At 39.8% G+C, this 24,036-nt stretch overlaps 1 protein-coding gene across 1 annotated transcript in view; it reads left to right on the plus strand.

Annotated features, from left to right (window-relative positions):
* The window catches only part of DPP4 (dipeptidyl-peptidase 4), a 74,692-nt gene that overhangs the window by 22,393 nt on the left and 28,263 nt on the right, over positions 1 to 24,036 (plus strand). Inside the window, exons 6-14 of the mRNA XM_004674874.2 lie at positions 45 to 136; positions 754 to 834; positions 5,381 to 5,433; positions 5,551 to 5,623; positions 6,397 to 6,517; positions 10,368 to 10,528; positions 11,851 to 11,960; positions 19,922 to 20,057; positions 22,105 to 22,149. Coding sequence (XP_004674931.1) covers positions 45 to 136; positions 754 to 834; positions 5,381 to 5,433; positions 5,551 to 5,623; positions 6,397 to 6,517; positions 10,368 to 10,528; positions 11,851 to 11,960; positions 19,922 to 20,057; positions 22,105 to 22,149 — 872 coding nt within the window. The remainder of the gene's footprint in view (positions 1 to 44; positions 137 to 753; positions 835 to 5,380; positions 5,434 to 5,550; positions 5,624 to 6,396; positions 6,518 to 10,367; positions 10,529 to 11,850; positions 11,961 to 19,921; positions 20,058 to 22,104; positions 22,150 to 24,036) is intronic.

Raw genomic sequence — 24,036 nt, forward strand, 5'->3', positions numbered from 1 at the left:
TTCTTAGAACTTGAAATATTGATATGACCATTTTCTTTCTTTAGATCATGAATATCTCTACAGAGAAGATAATAATATCTTGGTAGTTGATGCTGAAAGTGGAAGAAGCTCCATTATCTTGAAGAACAGTACACTTGTATGTCTAATCACATAATTAATTCATGGCTTTAAAAAATTCTGGTTTTTTTCCATAACCTTTCAAATCATGAGTACTATCATTTCTCATCCTGTTGGACTCTCTCTGCAGCATATGGCACAGTGGATCTTTCTCTCCTTGAAATTCTCCTTGCCTTGTCTACTCTTTAGACTCCTTTGATGCTTCCTTCCCTCCTGCCCGGACTCCTGAGTGTAAGTGCTCCTTGGGCTTCTGTCTGCCCCTCTGGCTTCTTGCCTAACTTGGCATGCTCTCCATCAGTCAATTTGCTGTCCTTCCTAATATCAGTGTTTTCTGTTATGACCCTGATTCTCAATTACACACTTTGTATACTAAACCTAAGCCTCAGTAGCTTTTTGGTTTCTGCAGGCATTTAAAACTCAGCCCCATGCTAAATTAGTTATCTTCCCTTCATCCTTTTCGCAAACTGAAAGCATCTTTTCCCTCTTCCTATGGTTTCAAACTTGGTAAATAGTATTCTCGTCCCAGCCAACTAATAAGACACCAGTCACATGTCTAGAACTATATTCTCTACATAGTAAGTGCTCACTAAAGGCAATTAAGGGAAATTGGTCAATTTTTTTCTGCTTGATTGACAGGATGAACTTGAATACTCCATAAATGATTATTCAGTATCTCCTGATCGAAGTTTTATTCTCCTAGAGTACAACCATGTAAAGGTAAAAGGAATGCTTTTTATTTCTGTGACATTTGAAGAATCCAATGAATATGTTAAGGCTGATTTCAAGTGTCTAAATATTTAAAACTTATACTGAAATAATACTACACACATTAAAAACTCATTAATTCAACTTCAAAGGAAGTGGTCGTTCTCATTCATAAAAAGTCAATAGGTGTTTTAAGAGAAACTCATTTTTGGTTTTTGCAAATATTAAAAAGTATAAGTAAAATTACATTAGAGATACTGAAGATATAAATTAATAAAATGAAATTTATAATAAGCATTTATAACTTAAACTTTTCAAATCTGACTTGTACACTAATGTATGTTCTTATTTCCCTTTGTCAATTTTACAAGTAAGACTTTAAATAATTTGCTTTGAAAAGAGCTGAACTCATTCTCCAGAAGAGACTGCCAGGTGACCCTGCACACCTCCTGTCTCCAGGCTTGTGTATAGAATCACATACAAGCTATTCTAGTGTGGGAGGCTCAGCTCTGGCCACCAGCACCCTGCTGAGTGCTCAGCTTCTCCCAGCCTCCCAGCCCACAAGGGGTCCTCACACATTCAGAAAAAGGGTACAGAAAAGTCATACACTCCTGGCAGGTTTAGAATGGCTGCTAAGATGGCCATCACTTTAACTGTAACTTTTTAGTTATTTGTGGATTGGACAACAGATATCAAGTACAGAGTCTTGAGACACGTGGGATAGATGAAAAGCCCATAGAGGAATTCCATGACATTGAAAACAAATCATAAAGCTGGGGATCCCCAACTCTGGGCAAGGGTAATTAATAAATGCTGAGGGGCTTTATCTAAATTCTCTTGCCTGGGCAAGCAAAACATCTCCTACTCCAGTTCCCTGTTGGGGGTGGTGATGCCCCATCGTAGCCTGTTGAATCTATTTTCTGGACAAGAAAATCAGTTAAATCTAGCAGCTAAAAGCAAATCAGAATGTTATGCCAGGTTTACACATCTACACTGAATGAATGGATTATCATATCTTTAATTCAGTGGTTCTTATTGCTGTCCATAGATTAAAATCACATATGGAGTTTAAGAAAATTCTCAGTGTGCAGGTTCAATCCATAGATCAATACATTGAAGTGTCTAAGGTGGAGCTGGCATTAGCGTGTTTTTAAAATGCGTCGATTAGTGAGCAGCAGTTCTTCAGAGCTACTGAATAACAGGTCTCCATATTAAAGACAAACAGAAAAACTGTGAAGTTAGGTCGAAACCAAAAAGTAAATATCAGTTCAATTTACTATTAAGCCAAGTTCAACAAGTGTCACTTGATGGCTACAAAGAGGTGGATTTTACTGGCAGTCCTAGCTGGTAAACCATCATTGCTAATAATTTGTTTCCTGTGTTATGAGAGGGATTTTGTAGATGGATTTACTTAGCTATTATTGCTGTTTTCTCTGTTCTCTTCATGCTATCTATAGATTTCAGGGAGTAGCCAAAGTGCCCCTACAAACCCAAGTTGGAGTATGTCATACCTGAGCTTAAGCTCTCATGACCAGTTGCTCGCCACCATCTTCCCCTCACAAACTCGAACCACAGAATCCTAGCAAGTTTGTGTGATCGGACCTCAGTCTTCCCCCTTGAAGATCCCTTTGCACACTCCAGCTTTTGCTCCCTTCCCAGTCCTGCCTGCCCCTTTAAATCACAAGGGCAGGTTTTAAACAATACCCCTCACACAGAAATCTGGAGCTGCTCCAAACCATTTACCTCAGCATAGCTATGGATGGGGCCCAAGCATGGCTGCATTTAAGGGCTCTCTGGTGATTAAATGATCCAAAGAAGAACCTTAAAGTGCAGAGCTTTTTCTTTTTCTCAAGCGTTACTTTTGTTCCTTTCTAAGGGCCAAAACATTTGCTATTGCTTCCTCTTGGAACCTTCTTCCAGGATCATCATATGGCTCTCCCTTTTCAGTAATTCAGGTCCAGGCTTTCTTGGATCATTTTATCAATAACGTCCCCTGCCACTGTGTTCCCGACTCACCCTCTACCATTCACTCCCATTCATTCTGTTAGGATGTGTTTACACTTCTCTGTAGGGCACCCCTCTGGCACTGAAACTCAGTTCCAAGATCTCTTTCTTTCCCGAAGGCCCCATTCATGATCCTGCTACTCCCCACCCACCTCTAGTATAGCTCTTGCAATTCTTTTCTTCCAATAGTTTACTTCCTCAACAATTTTCTTGCAATAGTTACTTCCTCAATAGTTTACTTCCACATTCAACTATGAACTCCTCAAAGAGAGAGACCCTGTATTGTACACTAATGCCTGAGAGAGGATATGTACCAATGTTTGCAGCCTAAATAGAAGAGTCGGTGTCAAAAGATGAAGTGAACGTTTTAAACATATCGTTTTTTTACATGATGAGTCTGTCATCCTGAGATGATCTCAAAACTTCACGTTAGCCTGCCTCACACTTCTGGCTCTAACAAGTATTACTTTAAGAGGTTGCCCAGAAATAAGCATGGGGTACGTCAAAATAACTTAGATTTCAAAAAGCAATTTATGACGTTAGGGTAAAAGACAAAATTTATGACAAAAGGGTAAGGCTTCCTAAGTGTTCGCTAATGTGAGTGGATCGGAGAGTAATAATGGTAGTGGAAGTGTTCTCAAAGCTTAGGAAACCTGATTCATGCCCCAGCTCTGCCATGCAGCTGGGTGTCCTTGGACTACTCAGCTATTTTGTTCTCATAGGTGAAATTTGATTTACATTTTACTTTGACTTATTTCCTGAGCACCAGTGGTGACTCAGGTATTTAAAGACGGCTAAGACATAATTTCTGTCTTACTGCTAGTAGAATGAGAGGGAAGACATATAGATAAGTAATTTCTTTTAAAATGTCTTTCATTTATATGTGAATCTATAGATAAACACAATTTTTATAAGTGTAAATCTGTAACCATACTTTTTCACCTTCAATCTAATTTTTGCCTGATTTCCAACTCCTCACCTTGCCTTTCCTCCAGGTATCTTATATTAAGAACCTAGTGTATATCTCTCCATATTTAATGTTTTCCTTCTTATTCATTTAATTCTATGAATATAGAAATCCTTTTTAGTTATTGCTTATTCTATAGAAATAGGATCCTATTTTCCACAGTTTTCTATAAATTGCATTTCCCACACAATGATACCATGTGAACTTCTTCCAAGTCATCTGGTATAGTTCTAATTCATTTATTTTTAAATGAGAGATTTTATTTTTTATAGCAGCTTTAGGTTTATAGAAAATGAGTGGAAAGTACAGGAAGTTTCCATATGCTGCCTCATTCACCCCTTATTACTAACATTTTTGTATAAGAGTGGTACATTTATTATAATTGATGAAATAATATTGATACATTATTATTCATTAAAGTTCATAGTTTACTTTGGGGTTTACTCCTCTGTTGTGCATTCCATGAGGTGTGAATAGTGTATAATGGAAATGACATGTAAATCTCATTGCAAAATCTTACAGAATATTTCTCTTGTCCTAAAATCCCCTGCTCCCCATCTATTCATCCTTCCCTCACCCATATCTTTAGCTACCACTGATTTTTCACTCTCTCTATAACCTTACTTTTTCCAGAATGTCATATGGTTGGAACTCTACAGTAGGTAGTCTTTTCATATTGATTTCTCTAACCTAGAAATTCACATTTAAGGCTTCTTCTGACCTTGCTGTAATTTTATAACTCATTTTTTTCTATTGCTGAATAATATTCCATTGTTTGGGCAGACCACAGTTTATTTGTCCATTCACCTGTTGAAGGGTATCTTGATTGCTTCCAAATTGGCAGTTATGAATAAAAGTGCAGTAAAAATGTTTGTGTAGGGCCCTCCCTGGTGGCACAACAGGTTAGGGTTCAGCATTGCAAGCTAACTTCAGTGTGAGTTTGATCCCTAACCCTGAAGGTGACCCACTTGGCATAGCAGACCTCTCCTGTCTTGCCCACCGCTCCCCTCAGCAGAGTACTTTGTCAGTCTGCCTATTCTGCTCCCCACTCTGTCTCTGGTGAATCCTCTCACCACCCCTGCATCTCTGGCTTGCACCCCAGTTCTGTATGTATAAATAAATAAATCTTTAAAAAAAAAGTTTGTGCAGGGCTTTTACATAAATGTAATTATGACCATTTGGAAAATAAACATTCCTTTTCCACCAGCAACCAAATTATACATCTTTTCATTATTTTGCCATTGAGATGGTTCAAAAGTGAAATTTTGTATTTTACTATGTAGGTAAACTTAATAGACTAAAATAAATGTTAGAAATAATGTTTACATGGAAATGGTACTTGGTTCTGGTAGGTTCCTTGTCAGAGATGCTGCCAGAGCACATTATAGATAAAATCCAAAGAGGGTTGTACTAAGATACTTATAATTGCCAAATCCTAGGCTCTAGATAGGGAATTGGTATGATATGAATGATATGATATTTGATAAAATTTGAGGATTTAACAATGTTAAGTTACTTTATCTCTCGTCTTGAGCTCCCAGAGCAAGTAGCCAATCATCCAACCTGAGTATCTGTTTCCTTTTGCAGCTATGGAGGCATTCCTATACAGCTTCATATGACATTTATGACATAAAAAAAAGGTCAGTGACTTCTCATAAGGTTGATTACACTTTTTAAATATAATAATAACTAAAATAAATAAGAAATCTTACTATGATTTACTCATTTGGTTCTATTTGCTTTCATCTTTTTTCCAGTCAACTGATTACAAACGAGAGCATTCCAAACAACACACAATGGATCTCATGGTCACCAATGGGTCATAAATTGGTCAGTGAGTCTCTTCTGATGTCAGAAAGCCATGACTCGTCATTCAGGCCATTGATCCTGATACAGAGTAACAGACACCTAGGAGTCAATACTTCACTATCAAATATAGTGTCATCGCCTAAGATAATGTTTTACTAGCTCAACACAGTAAATATCATTCCTGAAGTTTCTGACCTAGTACTAGGGAGTTGTTTACTTAAAATGTTTGTTAAACTCTAAAATGCTCATTTCTATTGTACTTACATGTACTTTAAAAGATATACCTACTTTTGACTAATTTTGTAACTTTCTCTGTGTTAGTCTAGATATATCTTCATGTTCTATCATGCTAGGAGAATGTTAAAAAGCAATTCAAATAAGAAGATGTAATGTTTATCTGCAGTTGAACTTTTCCCTCTTGGAATATAACTGCACTTCTGTCACTCCTCATTTCCCAGAAAGAAATGCAAAGTCACTCATCATCCTCTAGAACTGGCCAGTCTTCTAGATCCACTCTCATACACTTCAGCATCCAAACAGTGGTGGTTTTGAGCTTCTTTCTTTTAACATGTTAAGAGTGGTTTTAGGATTATTGTGGATTTCATGTCTTATATACTTATTATGAATGACTATAATAGGCAGGGAGTCAATCTTGCTAAAATAGAATATATAAGGTAATCATACACTTGCATGCCCATTTTTTGAGTATAAAATAAATGATAAATGATCTTTAAACAACTGGGATAAATATATCATAACATGTTATTTGTCAATTTTGTTTTCAACCCTTCCAGGCATATGTTTGGCAAAATAATATTTATGTTAAAAATGAACCATATGAACAAGCCCAGAAGATTACATCGGATGGGAAAGAAGATGTGATATATAATGGAATTACTGACTGGGTTTATGAAGGTAGAGATTTTAAAGTTGTTTTCAAGTCAGGATATCTGTAAGCTTTTAAATATGGATAATTCTTTGAAAAATTAGGACAGTCAATGGCATTAAAAATAAGCTGCATTTTTTTAAATGTCCTCAATTCTCTCTGAGCACTTACACCACCAGGTAGCTCATAGCCCAAGTGGCTCTCAGCTCTGCTGGCTCTGCCTGTCCTCTTTGAGTCTCAATGGTCCTGTTGTCTCTGGCCTAACACAACAAAAGGCCTTTCTGTGAAGGTAGCTTTTCTACTTTCCTAGGACAAAACAACTTCCAGATTGAGATCAGATGTTACTCTAACCAGGCCTTCCTAACCAAGAAGTTTCTAACAAAAGTTAAATGCTCTTGCAGCATTCCAAAAGATGACAAGTGTTATCTGGAAGTTGGGGAATAAGTGGGGGAAGCAAATGTCTGTTTTATAGGGAAACTGTGATTCTTTGCATTTATACAAATCAAAATTCCTGTTTTAAAGAAGGAAAAAATCTCTGAAAGTGAGTAGGAAAAGAATAGATAAACACCGAGGAAAAGAATAGATTAAAAAAAAAAAGAATAGATAAAAGGCTTAAAAGGCTCAGTGTCTCTTTTAGATAATGGTTTTTAGAAGGTAGAAAACATTTTAGAAACAAAATATATTAACATTTGTCTGTAGTTGCCATGGTAAAGGGTATTCAAACCATTTGCAAGTTTGGCTCATACTTATTAAAGGCTCATCTTTTGATGTATCCTTTTTTTCTATTATTTCTTCTTTAGAGTTAAAAAAAAAAGTTTCTCTTAATGAATTAATTGTGGTTCATACCCCAGTCCACATCAAGTTCAATTAAATGCATAGCATTGTAACAATAACAACGAATCACTTTAAAAGAAAGATAAGTTTCCACGGTCATAATGGGAAAAATTTAATTAAAGTTTACAATGAATTTACTAGCGCCAGTCACCTGTCTTTAATAGCACAGCATGACCTTCAGGTTCCCAAGGTGAATGGGGTTAAACCTCTGCCCAAATTTGTGAAGCGCTAGTCTATGCATAAGAACAACATTAATACTAAGGTTGTTTCAAGGGCATATAGTAGCTGGAGGGATTGCATTTTGCCTGTTCATAAGTAAGCCCTCACAAACAGAAGCATGGTGACACAACTTCCGTGAGTCCTGTCTCACATCCCCACAGAGCAGTCCTACAATTCGTTGTGTGTATTTACTGATGGCCCACACTTAGAAGTGAGAACACCTGTTTCTCCATTTATGGGGTCCGCCCTCTCAGGCGAGCTACCCTCTTTATTAAAACTTAGGAGGCTTGAGATTGAAAAAGAGTACATTTTGGGAATCTGTTCATAGGAAAATAACAAATCTGCATTTTGCTGGCCTAACCTTGGGCCATGTGTGTCACTCAAAGTATGGAGGGGCACTCTGAGAGGGACCTCCATCCTCAACTAGTATCCTCTATTTATCCCATGTCCCCAAGTAGCTTTCTGTATATTTTCACTTTGTCTTATTTCACTATATTCCAATTGATTATTGCCTTATTTTTGGCTAGTAGGCATCACTTTTTAATGCTAATACTTATCTCCTGTATGATGTTAACATGATTTTAGCTCTTAAGCCTGAGTGTGGTCTATCTCATCCCTAGCTGAAAGTGAGAATTTGGTGAGAGTAAGGAGCAAGCAAGAGAGGAAGGAGTAGTTTTGGAAGGTGGTTGGTTACTCCTTATTTCCCTAAGTAGCAATGTTGACAATGGGGAGATTGGGTAATTTGGTGCAATTCCTATTGTACAGTAGCCATATAGGTGCTAGGTCTGATGCTGGAGAAAAAAACAGAGAAAAAACGCCACCAACTTTTGCTTGGGAAATTTAGTATAGAAAGGGAGACAAAGGTGCCAACAAATAATTGTCATTGAGCAAGTTAAATGCACTTGCCGGAAGAGGACACTAGCGGTACCAATGGACAGTCAGAGTGGGGGTGGTGGTGGGGGGTATCGGTCACAGAATGGAGGGATGGTAAAGTGGTTCAGAATTGGGGAAGGGAAGACCCAAGATACTGGTGCTCAGAACCAATTCTGTATCATGAATGGCTAGAAATCTTTTATTTCCTTTATTTTTTACCACTGTTTCTACCCTTGTGTCTTCATTTTTCTGGATTTATTAGTTGTAAAAAATTAATATAATTATGGCTATAATACTTTGTTGATATGGAAAACTTATTTTCTTAACCAATAATTCAAATCATAGACTATTACCTGCTATCTATAAACGTGATTTAAAAAACCATTACCTTGCTATAATTGTCTTCATTTTCTGCATTGACATTAGACTAGAAGCAACGGGTAGAAGTGATAAATAATGAAGAGTTTCTAAGTGATTTACAGTCATAAGGTCTTATAACGGGCAATTTTCTCAGTCTCTCTGAGCCTGAGTTCCTTTTTCTGTAGAATGGGCTCTGAGTAGGGTCACCCAGGAATCTTTGTGAAGATCAAATTATATCAGTGTTTTATAACTGGAACTCAGGGATAAGGGTATAAATCTGTCAAATGGAGGAAGTAAGATACCTTACTAATAGGAGGGTTACTGTTAACAGAAGCCTGAATCAGGCCGTCAGGGATAGTGGAACAGGGACATGAAGAGGATGTTTTCAAATCAGACAAGTCTGGATTTAGTCTTGATCCAGTCAGTATTGACCTCATGACCCTAGGCAAATTTTTTATTCATTTTATCTTTAGGCTTACCTGCTTACTTTAGGCATCTGTACAGTGAGTAAACATGACAATTAACTGAGGTACAGAAGACAATTTCTTGTCAAATGTCTGATGCATAGTTAGTGCTCCTAGCCTCTCATCCTAATAGTTACTATTATACTCTATCATTTCTGTTATTACTATTCTTATTGTTGTTATTATTATTTATTATTGTTAAAAAGAAGCATTTGGAATAAACCTGTAAAGGAAACCTCACATATCCAAAATGTGATTGGAATAGATGATTTCCTAACCCTAAGTTTCAATTTTCTATGCTTTCATTTTTACCTCTACACTAAGCAGAATAAGAGACTTGAGGACTACATCTTCATAAGGAACTAGAACTTTCCACTTAGTCTACTTGAGTCCTCCACTTAAGGACTCCACAATAAAGATATTGAAGAGCTACCTTTGCCAAAGAGTGGAAACAAGTCTGAGAATGTTTGTAAAAGCAAGGTCTTGCTTTCCTTTCCTTGCCTCCCTCACTGGCCTTCTTCTTCCCTCAACCATCAGTTTCTGCACCTAGGAAGGTGTTCTTCAGTTTCTGAGCTAAGCAAAGGAAATGTTTGCTCAGTCGGTGTCTCATGGAGCTCTTTGCCATTCTAAATCCATCCTTCCCACACCTTGTTTGTGCCAGGACTCCGGGTACCGTATTGGTTTGAAAGCCTGGAGCCACACACCACCCACCTGGACCCTGCGGGCTCAGTACAAAATGAGCCCCGTTGGGGAGAGTGTGCTGGCATTTTGACTGAAGTTAGAAAGGAGAATCAGCCCCTGTGTGAAATTTTCTTGTAGTGTGTTTTGTGGCATACATTTAGAGGATTGTAAGATAAAGAAAAAAAGATAACGCTTCTATTAAATATTGTGTGCTAAACTATTCTAAAATGGTCCAATGGGTTACTTATTTTTATAATCCAGATCTATCTCTGGAAGATGTTATTTTTATTCATTTGTATTACTCTCTTTTTGGAAGCCCAACAAATGCAAAGTGGTTCATTAGTTGAACTCTACTGTAATTACTAAAGCTAATGAGAACAATATTTTGAATGCCAAAGCCAATTTATCAGCTACTTCTTGTAACAGAACAATTTATGTCTTTTTTCAGAGGAAATCTTCAGTGCCTACTCCGCTCTGTGGTGGTCTCCAAACGGCACTTTTTTAGCATATGCCCAATTTAACGACACAGAAGTCCCGCTTATTGAATACTCCTTCTACTCTGATGAGTCACTGCAGTACCCAAAGACTGTGCGGGTTCCATATCCAAAGGTCTGTGCTCTGATTCTTAGAGTGGTTACGTGATTTGATGGGAAGAGAATGGTTTCATTTAATCCTTTCCTGCTAATGAAAATATTGTCAGTCTCTCTTCAACAGCTTGCTGTGATTACTCTTGCTGAAGTCAACAGCATCTGGCAATTTTAAAGTATTTTTATTATCCCAGGAAAGAGTGTGATTTAAGGTTTTGTAATTTCTCCAAAAACTTTGAGGAATGACAAGCTGAAAAAGATGGGGAAAATGCTTTTGAAAGAGGTAGGGGGGTGGGGGATGAAAATGTTTGAATGGCAGAAAAGGGAGACTGTAATTGAATCAGAAGCTCATCTCATTTGTAGAAGTTGGAATGTGCCCTAGATGAAGTTGAAAGCTTAGTTATATATCAGGTTGTATTACTAATTAACCAGGATATATAACTAGTTTTAGTGGTTCTATTACAGACATGGCACTAATGTAAAATTCACATGTCCTACATATGGAATAATTGTGTCACATCTTGGTTTTTAAGACTGTTTGCATATTTATGAAAATTGAAGAGTTTTATTAAGCAGTTTCAGCTGAGAAATTGGTATTGAGGTTGAACTGGGATTTTTCATTAGCACCGTAATAATAATGACCATGGCATTGCATTTGGGAAAGTCTAATATAGTAAGATGTTTGTGCTATAAGCAGTTTGGGAAAAAGGATTTTTATTTTTACCAACTCACTCAATTTGCTTTATGAAAGGCTGCCGTTTTAGTAAGACAGAAGTTAAAGGGAAAAAAATCAGAAACTAAATATGGAGATATATTTTCAGTAGAATGTTATATTTTGATGAAACTGGTAAAAAAAATCCATAAAATATTCTCACTAAAAATATTATATTATTTCTAACTGATTTGTCAATCGAAGATCGAGGTGTATATACAAAAAGCTTTAATAGATTTCTGTCATAATACTGATTGTAAAGCTCTGATGTGGTAACCTGAACTTAGTAGAAATGATGCATTGTATCTTTGCACAAAGTATGTACATTGTGAACTTTTGTTCACAAGAATTCTTTGGATCTTCAAGTCATATATTTTTCATATGAAATGCTTCTATCTGAACCTGTGAAGGTTGTATTTTTTGACTTGCCCTTGTTCATTTTATCTACATGAAATTGTTTGACTATGTCATAATAATTTTATGGGTCATAAAATATGTATCACACATAATTATTTTAAATGTGTCATATTATTTTAGGGTCATAAGGCAGATCTTCTAACACAATTTTCAAATTGTGTGGTGATGTTATATTTTTTGTCAACACAAATTTTGTGATTTTTTTCCTCCCTTAGGCAGGAACTGCGAATCCAACTGTAAAGTTATTTATTGTAAATACTGATGCCCTCAGCTCAGGCCCTGCTGCACCTGAACAAGTCGTTGCTCCTGCTGCTATTTTGACAGCGTAAGTCTTCTGACTTAATACTTGTATTGTAAACAATTTTATAGCTCTAAGGAGAACTTTAAAAATGATGGCAGAGTCAATTGCAGGGCCTTGCCATGTCACCAGGCTGTGGCCATTCGTTCCTTCCTTCAGTACCTCTTTGGTGAACATCTACTTCATACCTTGGTGCCAGACCTGGGTCTAGTGATGGGATTGCAAGAGACCAGAGCAGACAGAGCCTCTGGTGTCATGGAGCTTATACTTGAGGTGGAAGAAGCAGACAATAATCAATAAACAAATAAAATATAAAGTTTCAAGTGAGGACAGATATCACAAAGAAAACCCACACAGGGCAAAGCTGACGGGATGAAGGGTGGAGTTAGGACAGTCCTCTCTATTGAGATAACTCATGTGCAGGATATGAAGATGGGGGAACTAACCACATAGATTCCTTGGGGGGCACAGTCTCTGGGCAGAGAGATAGTAAGTGCAAGGACCTTGCAGAGGCAATGTGCTTAGAGCATTCGAGGACCTGCGAAGAGGCTAGGGTGACTGAGTCAGCTGAGTGAAAGGGACAGAACTAGGGCATCATAGTCTGGTAAGAAATAGAGAAATTCAATCGAGCATTAAACTTAGGGTACCCCTCCTCATAACACGGATGTACCTCAAGATGTCACTTGCCTAAATAATCCTTGGTGTTTTGAAATTCTGCCTTTGAGCACCCTCAGGTCCTCATTATTTTATTGTAAAATAATCATTATGTTGCATACACTTTGTGGTTGCTGTTAAGTTGTTCTCTATTCACTTCCATCTGTCATTTTCATCTTGTTGTTGCTTTTAAATAACACCATATATTGGGCATGCACTCTTTGCCAGATACAAGGCATTATTGCATGCTTTTCTTCTTGATCTTTAAAGTAGCTCTCTGCAACATTATGATGTGACTCTTACAAATAATTATCAATAAATTTAAAGTATTTTTTCCTGAGTTTGTCCAAGGGTATGGAATACACCTGGATGTTCAAACATTTGCTGTTTAGTCCTGTCCAGCCATCTCCTCAGTGAGCTTTGATTGAGCACTTACTATTTTACCCTTACAAACCACTGTATCTTTTACACCCCCCCCACCCCCCACCCCTCCAGCCTATGAACAAGGATCTATGATCAAGGATATCAAACGGTGTAATAAATATAGTGCAAATGTAATTGAAGCAAAAACAAAGGTTGAGGTATTCCTAAGAGGGGGCCATAGGTTTTTTCATCATCCTGGGGATTCAAGAAAGTACCCTGGACAATAGAGAGAGAATTCTAGTAGGCACAGAGGGGAGGAAGGACAGGAGGCAACCTCAGTGTAGGGAAGTGTAGGGTTGTCCAGCAAAGGAGCTTCAGAGCCTGGGATGATCTCTTGTCAACAAGCAGTCCCTGCTTGCAGCAAGGATGAACCATGAGCTCCGCTCTGAAAAACATCTGGAAAGGACTTGGCTCCTCACTAGTGGCTCACAAACTTCTTTAAGGATCCAGAAACCTTTGTTTGAGTTACACACAAGGGTACAGTACAGGAAACAAGGAGATCACCACTCGTATAACATGCTCAGTCCTTGTCCTCTGCTGGGCCCCAGGGGTCGCAGGAGCTCAGATAGACCTGCACAGTTCTAGAACACACTCAGCACATAACTGTGAGATTCAGTTGAGAGAACTGAGGCTCAGGAGTCTGTTCAAGGTCTCACACAAAGTGGATGTGGGCACTGGGAATAGGACAGAGCCCTGCACCTGCAGGACCAGAACATGTGAGTCATCCTACAAAATGTACTGCATGCTGCCTGTGAGCCAGACTGCACTCTCTCTGCTCACCCCACTCACACTGTCTATTACTCCTCACTCACATCACCTCTTATTCCTCATGCACTCTCCACAGTGTCACTTTCACAGCCACCTCAGAGAGAACAGGCGCAGTCTTCCCCACTTGGAATCTTTCCGAGGCATAGTTGTCAACTGCTGAGCCTAAAAAATAAAGCCATTCTGAGGTGCCCTTCTTCTCCCAAGTGGGGTCATCTCTAAGCCCTTGTTTTTTTGTTGTTCTTTACTCGGGGAGCAGGCTAATCACTCACTATGTCCTCTGGTGATATTCTGTGTGAGACTTACTTTGCCAAAGAATCATATTTTTTTAGAACTGCCATCGTAATGTGCTTGTTGCATAGGGAAGTCAAACCCAGCTCTGGTCTCTGTTAATGCCTGTAATATCTTACCTTTTCTAAAGCCAGGCTCCAGGTCTTCTGGGATTCTAGTCCTTGTGATACTTTGTTTTCTGGCCTCCTGCAAAGATCCAGAAGGGCCAAATTTAAGCAGAAGCATTATGCCTCTCAGTCAACTACCCAATACCCTCTGCTGTTACCCGAGGCCAGCACTGTCTCTGTTAGGATCAGCGCATTTTTTCCCCCTTTACCCCCACACATTCCATCTGCCCTCACCCCCACATATTTCCCTCTGAGGCCTTGTCCCGTGATCATGAAATCCAACAATAGGATAAGGCAGGTTTGCAGTTGTGATGGGAACGGGCTTCACCAATGAAGCAGGGTTCCAGGCTTCCCCTCCTACAGTCCGAGCCTGTCCGACACTCAGGTGCGCCTCCTGCTACCTTCATGGATTTTGAGTTCAAGTCGATCAGCTGTTCATTTGTATTACTACTTATAAGTAATCGAAGGGCTCAAAATGTTTGAGACCAAACACAATGAGAGTTCTAAGCCTCCTAACTGTTATTTAGAGCCTGGATTTATATTGCTGACTTGAATTTAGACAAGTTTTATACGTAGAGGTCAAACTGACAATGCTCTCTCCACCACCTAGCAGACTGCCTGGGACGTGACAAATGCCCAATTAATATTTGTAGAAGGAATGAATAAGTAAGTTAATGAAAGGACAAATAAGGAATATTATACCCGTGACTTGTGTACACGGCCTAGGCATTTCTCCAGCCGACCCTGAGATGGCCTTCACATGTCCTTGTATGGCCATTCTTTTTCCTGCAACTTCCCAGCCATCTGCCATTACTGTGACCTGAAGCTAGATTAGGGAAGACATACTCTCTGTTGTATGGGGTGGCCGCATCCAGCACCTGCTGAATAGTGTGGGGAACCATCACATGCAGCTCACAACCTGCTCCACCCAGTTTCACTGTTCCTGAGATGACACATCTTGCTGCACATCCTCTGAAAAGCTAAGGACCCTTGCTCTATGAAGTAGGGATGTCGCAGTGCTCACTGTCACACAGGAGGCATGATGGGCCCTGGAAGCTAGCCACAGCAAGGAGGTGGGATAGGGGCTCTCCATCACTGGGCACTCCTTCCTCGGATCCACTCCATCTCACCCCACCCATTCCTCTGCTCAGCGATCTGTCAGCGGCCCTGGGAAGGTTGGCATCCCTATCAGAGAAGAGGGTGGCATGGAGCCCAAGGCCAGCACTGGCAGGACGCCTGCTTCCTTGGGTGATTCACTGAATTAATCACTCACAGTCTGCAGTTGCTCTTAGTAGCATTTTTCTCTCAAATATTCTTTCTATTTAGTAATGTGTACTTCATTTGAAATATCCTTAGGCTACTAAAAGAAGCATTTACGTGATTTAGAGGGGTTACTGGCACTCAACATTTATTAAATACCTACTGTTTGTAAAGCACTAAAATACAGTCATTTTACATATTCCTGTTGCATGATTTTAAAAAGAAAGTCTCTTTTCATGCTTTCAAGTCTGATTTGCTTTATAAAATTCCATTTATATACAATTCTATGGGAATAAATAAATTTCTCTGAGTGAGGAATAGTATTCTGAAAAGAAGTAGAGGGTAAATCTAGCAAGCAATATTCACCAGAAAATGGGTGAAGTTGCTACAAAGGGAGGGACTGGGAGAAGGAAATCAGGATGCAATAGCTTGATTTGGATCTTGGCTCCAGCACTTTCCAATGTGTGACCCTGGGTCAAGTTATTTAACCTCTTAGCACTAAGCTGTTTTTCTTGTCTGCAAAACGTGCAATTACTTGACTTACTCTCTGCAAATATCTTAACCTTTTCTTATTTGCCAAGCATGAATGCTAACGTTGTTACATCGAAGAGTGGTCAGGAGCTTTGTGTGAAACACAGAATAATTCCTGGCACATGTAGACTCCACATGGCTGTAAACTCTATTATTATGATAAATCACTCCATTGCTGTAATATTAGAATCTCTCCTATTCCCTTTGGACTCCTCCAGTTGCAGAAGTTAGAAAAGCTTGCTGGATCCCTATTTCTGACCTGGGACAGGCAGGCTGCTTGTCTGTTTTTGCAGGGTAAAATTGGCATGTGGTACAAAGTACAATTAACAAGACTACATGCTGGATTTTTCTGGTCTTGAGACAAATCTTATAGTTAAAAGTATAGACTGATTTCGTATAAGGAGTTGGTGACTCCTTTGTTTCTTTCTCATAACTCCTTGACTTCAGCTCAGGGCTGGCTCATGCATCCTCATCCTCTTTCCCTTTCATCCCAAGTCTGTATAGAAACTGGAAGAGCAGGGCCTTCCCTGGTGGTGCAGCAGGTTAAAACACAGCACTATGAAGCTAAAAACATTTCAGCACAAGTTCGATTCCTGGCCAGGGAGCTGACCCACATGGCGTGGCAGACCTCTCCTGACCTGCCCACTGCTCCCCTCAGCAGTGTACTTCATCAATCTGCCTGTTCTGCTCCCCACTCTGTCTCTGGTGAATCCTCTCTGGCCTGTACCCCAGTTCTGTCTGAAGGCATAAATAAATCTTTAAAAAAAAGGGAAGAGCAAAGGTATGTTTACATGCGAATTTCAAATGTAGTGGCTGTGGCTCTGGCACGCCACTTGTATCGATTGCTCACTGGTGGGGCCAGAGTACACACGAGGATCTGGAGAGTGACAAAGGTAGTAGAAAACACAGGTTTTACAAACGTTGAGCTAGAAATGGGCAGGGAAGCTGGAGATACACACTAGTTCCCTGGAAGGCTTCCCAAATGTCATTACTCCATGCTTTAAATGGGGTTACACGAGTTTTTTACTGCTGATTTCTGAACCTGAAAGTATTAATTTCATCAGATCTAAAGCTGTGTTGTGCCAAGTCACTCTCTAATCATAGTAAGGAGTATTTTTTTAACCCCCTACCAAGGCAATTTAGAAAAAAGGGAAGTCCAGCTTCCCAATTGATGCCTGTGGAGTGCTTGGAAATTGGGTACATGGTATGGGGAGGCTATTTTTTCTTCCCACCAAAGCGCATCATTTTAATCAACTGTTTTAGGGTTTTTGACCTAAAAACATGAGAAGTGCTGGTGTGGTGCAGGGGTTAGCACCCAAGGACCCCCCAGGTAGATCCAGCCCCCACCAGCCCCACCACCACTGTCTGTGTGGTTCACAAGGGCTTAGAAGTGCTTAGAATTACAATGCTTTTTACTCTGTTCAATCAAAAGGGGAATCATGCTTCATGACATGCTAAGATAATTTGAACTTCAAGTTTCAGCCACACTCATCTGTTCATGCATTTTCTTTGGCACCTCTGTGCTGCAATAGCAAAGTTGAGTAGTGATAAAGACATGTGATTTGCAAAACTTAGAAGACTGGGATCAAGGCGGACGGGAAGTACACACGGGAGTATGGGGATGGCTCATGGGTGAATTGGTGGTGGGAATGTTACGGGGATGGCACCTGAGAGGAGAAAGCAAACATTGTACAAAAATGAACAATGCTGTAAAATATATATAACTATTTTTAAAATACTTTGATGATTTACTTTTTTAAAAAGTAAACCTTTTTCCTGAAAAGTTTTCATACACCTGGTCTAGAAAATTAATTTCAAAAGGTTTCATTTTCTGCCTTGGGTTTCATTCTTTTCTTTCCTTTGCAAGTATTTATTTCTGACTTAAAAAAAAAAAAAAAAACTTGGGCCCTCCCTCGTGGCACAGCAAGTTAAAGCACTGCTCTAAGAAGCTAAAGCCACTTCCGCATGAGTTCGATCCCCGCCTGCCCCAGAGGTGACCACATGGCGTGGCAGACCTCTCCTGACCCGCCCACTGCTCCCCTCAGCAGTGTACTGCGTCGATCTGCCTGTTCTGCTCCCCACTCTGTCCCTGGTGAATCCTCTCACCCTCCGCATCTCTGGCCTGTACCCCAGTTCTGTATGCAACAAGTACTGCCTGGGAGAGGTCTGCCGTGCCATCCTGTGGGTCACCTGTGGGGTTTTAGCTTCTTAGTGCTGTGCTTTAACCTGCTGCACCACCGGGGAGGGCCCATATTTCTGACTTTCAATAAGATTTGCCTTCTCCTTTTATCATTTAACTCCCCTGCATTGGACATAATAAGACATAGACTTGATGAAATGCCCTTGTTCTCAGGCCTGGAGGGGAAACAGAGACCCTGCAGCTTGGTGGTTTTATCAGAGGACCAGTGATAGGGTGTAGAAGGAAGGGGTTTCCAATGAGCAGCCTGGACAGGGGATATTTAGAAAGATTCAAAGAAGTTAGGACATAGCAGCCGTGTCAAGCCAGAGGACAGGTTGAACCAAGGGGAGCTCCCAGTGGACATTCATGTAACACCAGCTGTGCAGAACAGATGCTGTATCAGAGAAAGGATTAGAATGGAGAGTTTATTTCTAAGAATTATTAATAGGAATGTGGTGCTTTGCTGCTGAGGGAAAGGGGTTTGGGCTTCTGTCAGTTCCTGCTCCCTGCATCCAAGTCAGCCTGGAGGCCCAGGCAGTCCTTGTTGCACTCACACTCTAAGTGTCCCCAGCTAAAAGAGGAGAGTGAAGTGGTGAGGCATGTGGAGTGCTTTATCCATGAAGGACAGACCAGGAGTCTTCCCTTTCTTCAGTGCTGTATCACTGAATTTTAGTGAGTGCCTGTTTTAGGTCAGGTACTCTGCTGGGACTGGGGAGACCCTGGGAAAAAGATAGTGGGCGTAAGAGCGTAAGAGTCAAGCAAGGAGAGAAAAGTGACAAGAGCAAGGGAATGGCCCGTCTGTGAAAGAAAGGGGGCAGCTGAGGTGAGGAAAAGGATATGATCAAGGCCAGATTGGAGGGAGGGGAGCAAAGATTCCTCTGGAAAAAAGAAAGCAAGGCTTGATCAGACACTGCAGAGGAGTGATTTTAAAATCATACAAAATCATTCTGAGGTGTGAGGGAGCAAATAAAATAAAACATAAAGAGCAAGTATGTTAGGGAGGCTCACAGAAAAGTAAATTATGAAATCCATGTATCTCACTATAAATCAAAATGTAATCCCAAAACATTTTAAAGGAATGTGTTGAGTAGTATGTCATGCTATAGAGATCTCTATTTGTATAAATAACTATTTGTACAAGTAGGTAGCTCTGTTTGTATAAATGTATGTTAACATGCCAGAGGGTGCCTTAAATTCTTCATGTTTCACATTTTGATTCCTGAGAAAATTTTTTAGACTAAAATTGTTTGATTGCTATAGTTTATAGGGATGTGAGTCAATTTTTTTCCTTATATGATAATGAAGTTGGGAAAAGGGTCAGCTCTAATTTTACCCTAATAAGTAGAATTTTCTAGGGTGACCCATCAAATAAGCAGAAAATATTCAAATCTCAGTCTGTAATCCTGGCCTCACTGAAATGTTCCCTCAGCAGAAAAGATGGGGAAATACCACCCTGCACTGCCCAGAGACACCAAAGGCCAAGTTAAGAAATTCTGAGTCATGGCATAAATCACGGATGTCAAATCACTATGTGACTATTAGCTGCTATTTTTCTGTCAGCTATATTATAATTCCCATTCAAATTAAATTGCACTTTAAACATTAAGAAAAGGTAAAATATTATGATTTAAGTGGTTTCAATAGCCATTTAAAGTTTCCCATTAAGGATTGATTTCATTGAGTAAGATTTGTGCCAAGATCTGGAAATAATTACCCTTTCTCCTTTCTCTACTTCCCTCTCTCCCCACTCCCTCCCTTCCTTCTTTCTTTCCTTCCAGGGATCACTACTTGTGTGACGTGACATGGGTGAACTCAGAAAGGATTTCCTTGCAGTGGCTTCGGAGGATTCAGAACCATTCAGTCATGGATATTTGTGACTATGTTAGCTCAGAGAGAAAGTGGAATTGCTTGGTGGTAAGGATGAATGAACGCAGTCTGTTTTTAAGGCTGAATGTGATCAAAGGACTCTGAAAACAGTAAGAGTGAGTGGTTGGGAATTAGGAAATGAAGTTTGAGTTTCTATTATTTCTGCTCTGTGTCTGAACCTGAAGAAGAGGGTAAGTCCGGACTAACTTTTAAGTGACATGATGTCTGGTATTCTTCTAATTCACCTTCACTCCTTAGTCACACTTTCTTAGTTTTGGGTTTCCATCATACAGGAAGGCAGTGGTGCTGACTGGAAACCCCAGAAGCTAGACTTTAAAGTCATAATTCAAAAAGAGGGTCGGGGCTGCAATGTCAACACAGTGTGTTTTCAATGGAGAAAGTACAGGGAATGGGGATTATTGACTAATTTGGTGAAACATAACAAATATCTAGAGGTCACAAATCTGTTGACTGCTTTGAGGCACTAAAGCTTTAGAACATAGGAGAATACCCACCAAACTGAGGGGTGGCAACACTGAGGCATAGGCAAATATTAATCCTATCCTTGAGGTCCAGGGGTGCCCTAAGCTAGAGGCCACAAAGTCTAGCCTAGCTGGAAGATGGGAATTAAAGTCCAATTTGGTGGTCTGCAGACTCTGGAGGGGGGGGGGGTGGTCAGTGGGATACTTGCTGGTGTATTTTTAAAAAGTCTCAGAAAAACATTGTTTTTCTGGAAATGGGGAGCCCGGGCCCTTATCTCCCCTCTCTCCCTACTGCTTTCATCCTGGTTGACACAGGGAGACTCTCAAGTCAGAAAGTTTGGTCACCCCATATCTTGATACAGTCATTATTTATTTTTGCAACAACCAAATATATTTTTTAAATGAGTGAGACAGTATACCTGTTCCTTGAATGTGTATGTTCTATTAGCATATTCCATTAGCAAAATCAATAATAATAGTTAATGTTTCTTGACCTCTCGCTATAGCCAGATTTTTTTTATATAATAGTTTATTTTTTACATCATTTTGAACTTTTTTTTTTCATCTCAATTGTAATCCCCATGGGTTTCCCATCACTGAGTCACCCGTGAGCCATCACCATAGTCACATGCATTTCCCCCGCCTCCCCGATGTAGCCAGATCTTAAAGGGTGAGGATCAGTCTGATTAAAGGAGTTTAATCTGGTGACCTAAATAGGTATGTGCAAGGTACAGAGAAAATACACTTGTTCATCTGTATGATCAGCTTGACTGGGCACAGGCAAAGTGGCGTGGAGATACATGCAAAAGACCCGCAATAGTCTGGGTTGGGGAGATGAAGTCACAAAGACCATGTGAACGGAGGCTGTACAGAGGCATCCAGTGTGAGTACCTTGGTGCATGCAGGAGCCAGAGGACTAATCAGGGCAGAGAAATAATTGCAAGAACTAAGGTTGGAGATAGTGACTCAAGGACTCTAAGGAGTTGGGACCTCTGGTAGGAGCTGTGAAGCTGTTGAACATTTTTGAATGAGAGGCTCCTGGTGACATAGAACTAATTTTCAGATGAAGTTATCTGGGGACTGAACAGGACAGAAAGCTGACTGGGAGGAGAAAGCTGACTGGGTTTCGGCCAGGAGATCAGGCAGTGGACCACGGGAACCTACTGGATGTGAACTAACGTAGTATGAAGAAGGACAAGAGAAGTCAAGGAGGCAGATGGCAGGGGCTGGGAAGGAGGGGTGTGACTAAGTGAGGAAGTTTAGAATAATTCTTGGTCTTAATACTAGAGTGAAATGGTACCACTGACCGGAAGAAGAATGAGAGAGGAAGAATGAGTTGGTGAGGTGGAGGAAAGATAATGATTTTATCTTCAATTTTGCACATGTTGAATTGAAAATTCTCGTAGAGCTGTGAGGGCAGCACATGTACTCATAGCTTTAGGCAAGAGAGGCAAAGTGATCTCAAGTAGTTATGTAAAATAGCCTAACATGAACGGAGGTAGTATTCAATTATGTTATTACAAGTCCATTTTGGCTTCTATTACTACAAATTCCTGCTAAAGAGTAGAATTCCTCATCTCACATTTTAAACACTTTGTATGTTTTGCTCGCAGGAACGGCAACACACTGAAAACAGTACGACTGGCTGGGTTGGAAGAGTAAGTGCCTAAGAACTACTGGTGTTTCTGTAATTAAGTCTCAGCCCCTCAGTTACCGAACACTAAGATATAACCAGAGCCCTGTATTATTTGTTATTCAGAGAGATCAGTGACCTATTTCTCAAAATATTTAAGTGTTTTTTGAAGAGCTTTTTTTTTTTTTCTAGAGAATCTGTAACATACACACTGGAAAAAGTAAGATGACAATTGAAACATCGAGAGAACAGACTAAATAAAATACAGATGCTACACAAATTGTAGCTCCCAATAATTTAAAAAGCAAGCATTGCTGACAGACTGCCAAGACTCTGAATGCGCTTTGACCTTCTATTTGAAGTTGTGTGCTTCAAGGGGCAGTAAATGCGGTTTCAACCCGCAGCAAGCACAGCTGCAGGCAGATCAGATCTACAAATACCTCTTTGTAGCACTTTACAAGGTCCTCTACTACAAAACTTACTCAAGAAATCATGGTGATTCTCCGACGCTCCTCCAGCTTCTCACTTCTTGTGCAATGGGCCAAATCACCAGCCCCTTTGTTGAGAGACCGTAGATTCAAGAGAGATAATGAAAGATCTCTGGCCATCATGGCACCTCTTGTGAGAGATGAGGAATGAATCTCACCTGATTTTTATGACCACTTCTATTAAGCCTCTTTTCAAAGAGAAACAAAGTGGGACACACAAAATAAGCGCCCCTTTTCCCACGTCTTGGGGCACAGAAAGGAGGGCCCCTAGACCATGCAGACAACACTTCCAACTAGGCTCTGATCCCATTCACATGTCCTTTTTCTTCAGGCATTGATTGGGCAGAGGGGAGAGGTTTGCCAACATGAAAAGTGGTTTCCTCCATGGCAAGAGACATGCTACACTTCCTCACGACTCTTTGAAAAAAATATGTTTTTTCCTCTCTGTATTTAACCAGACAGATGCCACTTTTCACACATTTCTACTAGGCACAACTCCATCCAGGGGAAACAGGGAAATGTATTAAAAAGATAAGGCTGTGAACACAGGTCTAGAGAGGGGAATGTGTTTCAGAGCTCTGTAATGAGAACACCAAGTGTACTGCACGCCCCAGCTTGCTCCATAAATGAATTCGTTTTGAATCACTAAATAGAAAAGGGAAGCATTTTTCTTCCTTCCCAAAATGGGAGCTGATGAGAGAGGAAACATCGAGGTGAAGTGAACCAACAATTTTAAAAGGCCATCTACCTGCTCTCAATGTAGCTAGGAAAGCGAAGTCATGAAGCAAAATACTCCTTTCAGATTGGGATAAATACTCCCCTCTGCTAAATCACACCACTTTCTGTTAAGTCTCTTTTATCAATTTGTAAAAAATGGAAATTTTGTTCTATATGTCCATACCACTATTTTTATGTAATCTGTTGTTCATATTTAGCAAAATGCCATGACTTAGAGTAAAAATATATGAATATATCCTTATAAAATAGACAACCAACATTACTTATGGCATCTGGTCTAGAAATAGACATTGTAAGTCTGACTTTCAAAAAGAAATATGTGTATATATGTATAAAAATAGGGGGGAAATTTCCTCAACACCCCTCCTGACATAGTAAAAAAATAATGTTTCAAGAAAGCACATTTTTAACATTGGGGAAATGAATTTCTTGAAATTAAAGGTTAATACTAATTGTGCCCACATATTTGGACATCATAGTTCTCCATTGCAAGGTGTCCCAAAATAATGGTAACCACTTTTAAGTGGAGTGCCCTGTGTGAACCTTGTTAAGTGCATGCTTTCACTTATTACACATACATACACACACCCACACCCACACACAAATCCCCACAGAGGATGTAGAGCTTTTGTATGCATTTTTTAGACGGATAATTTTCTTTTGAGACACTCAGTTTCATTTGTTTC

The sequence above is a fragment of the Condylura cristata genome, unplaced genomic scaffold, assembly GCF_000260355.1.
Source record: "Condylura cristata isolate star-nosed mole 26May11 unplaced genomic scaffold, ConCri1.0 scaffold00002, whole genome shotgun sequence".
Taxonomy (NCBI): domain Eukaryota; kingdom Metazoa; phylum Chordata; class Mammalia; order Eulipotyphla; family Talpidae; genus Condylura; species Condylura cristata.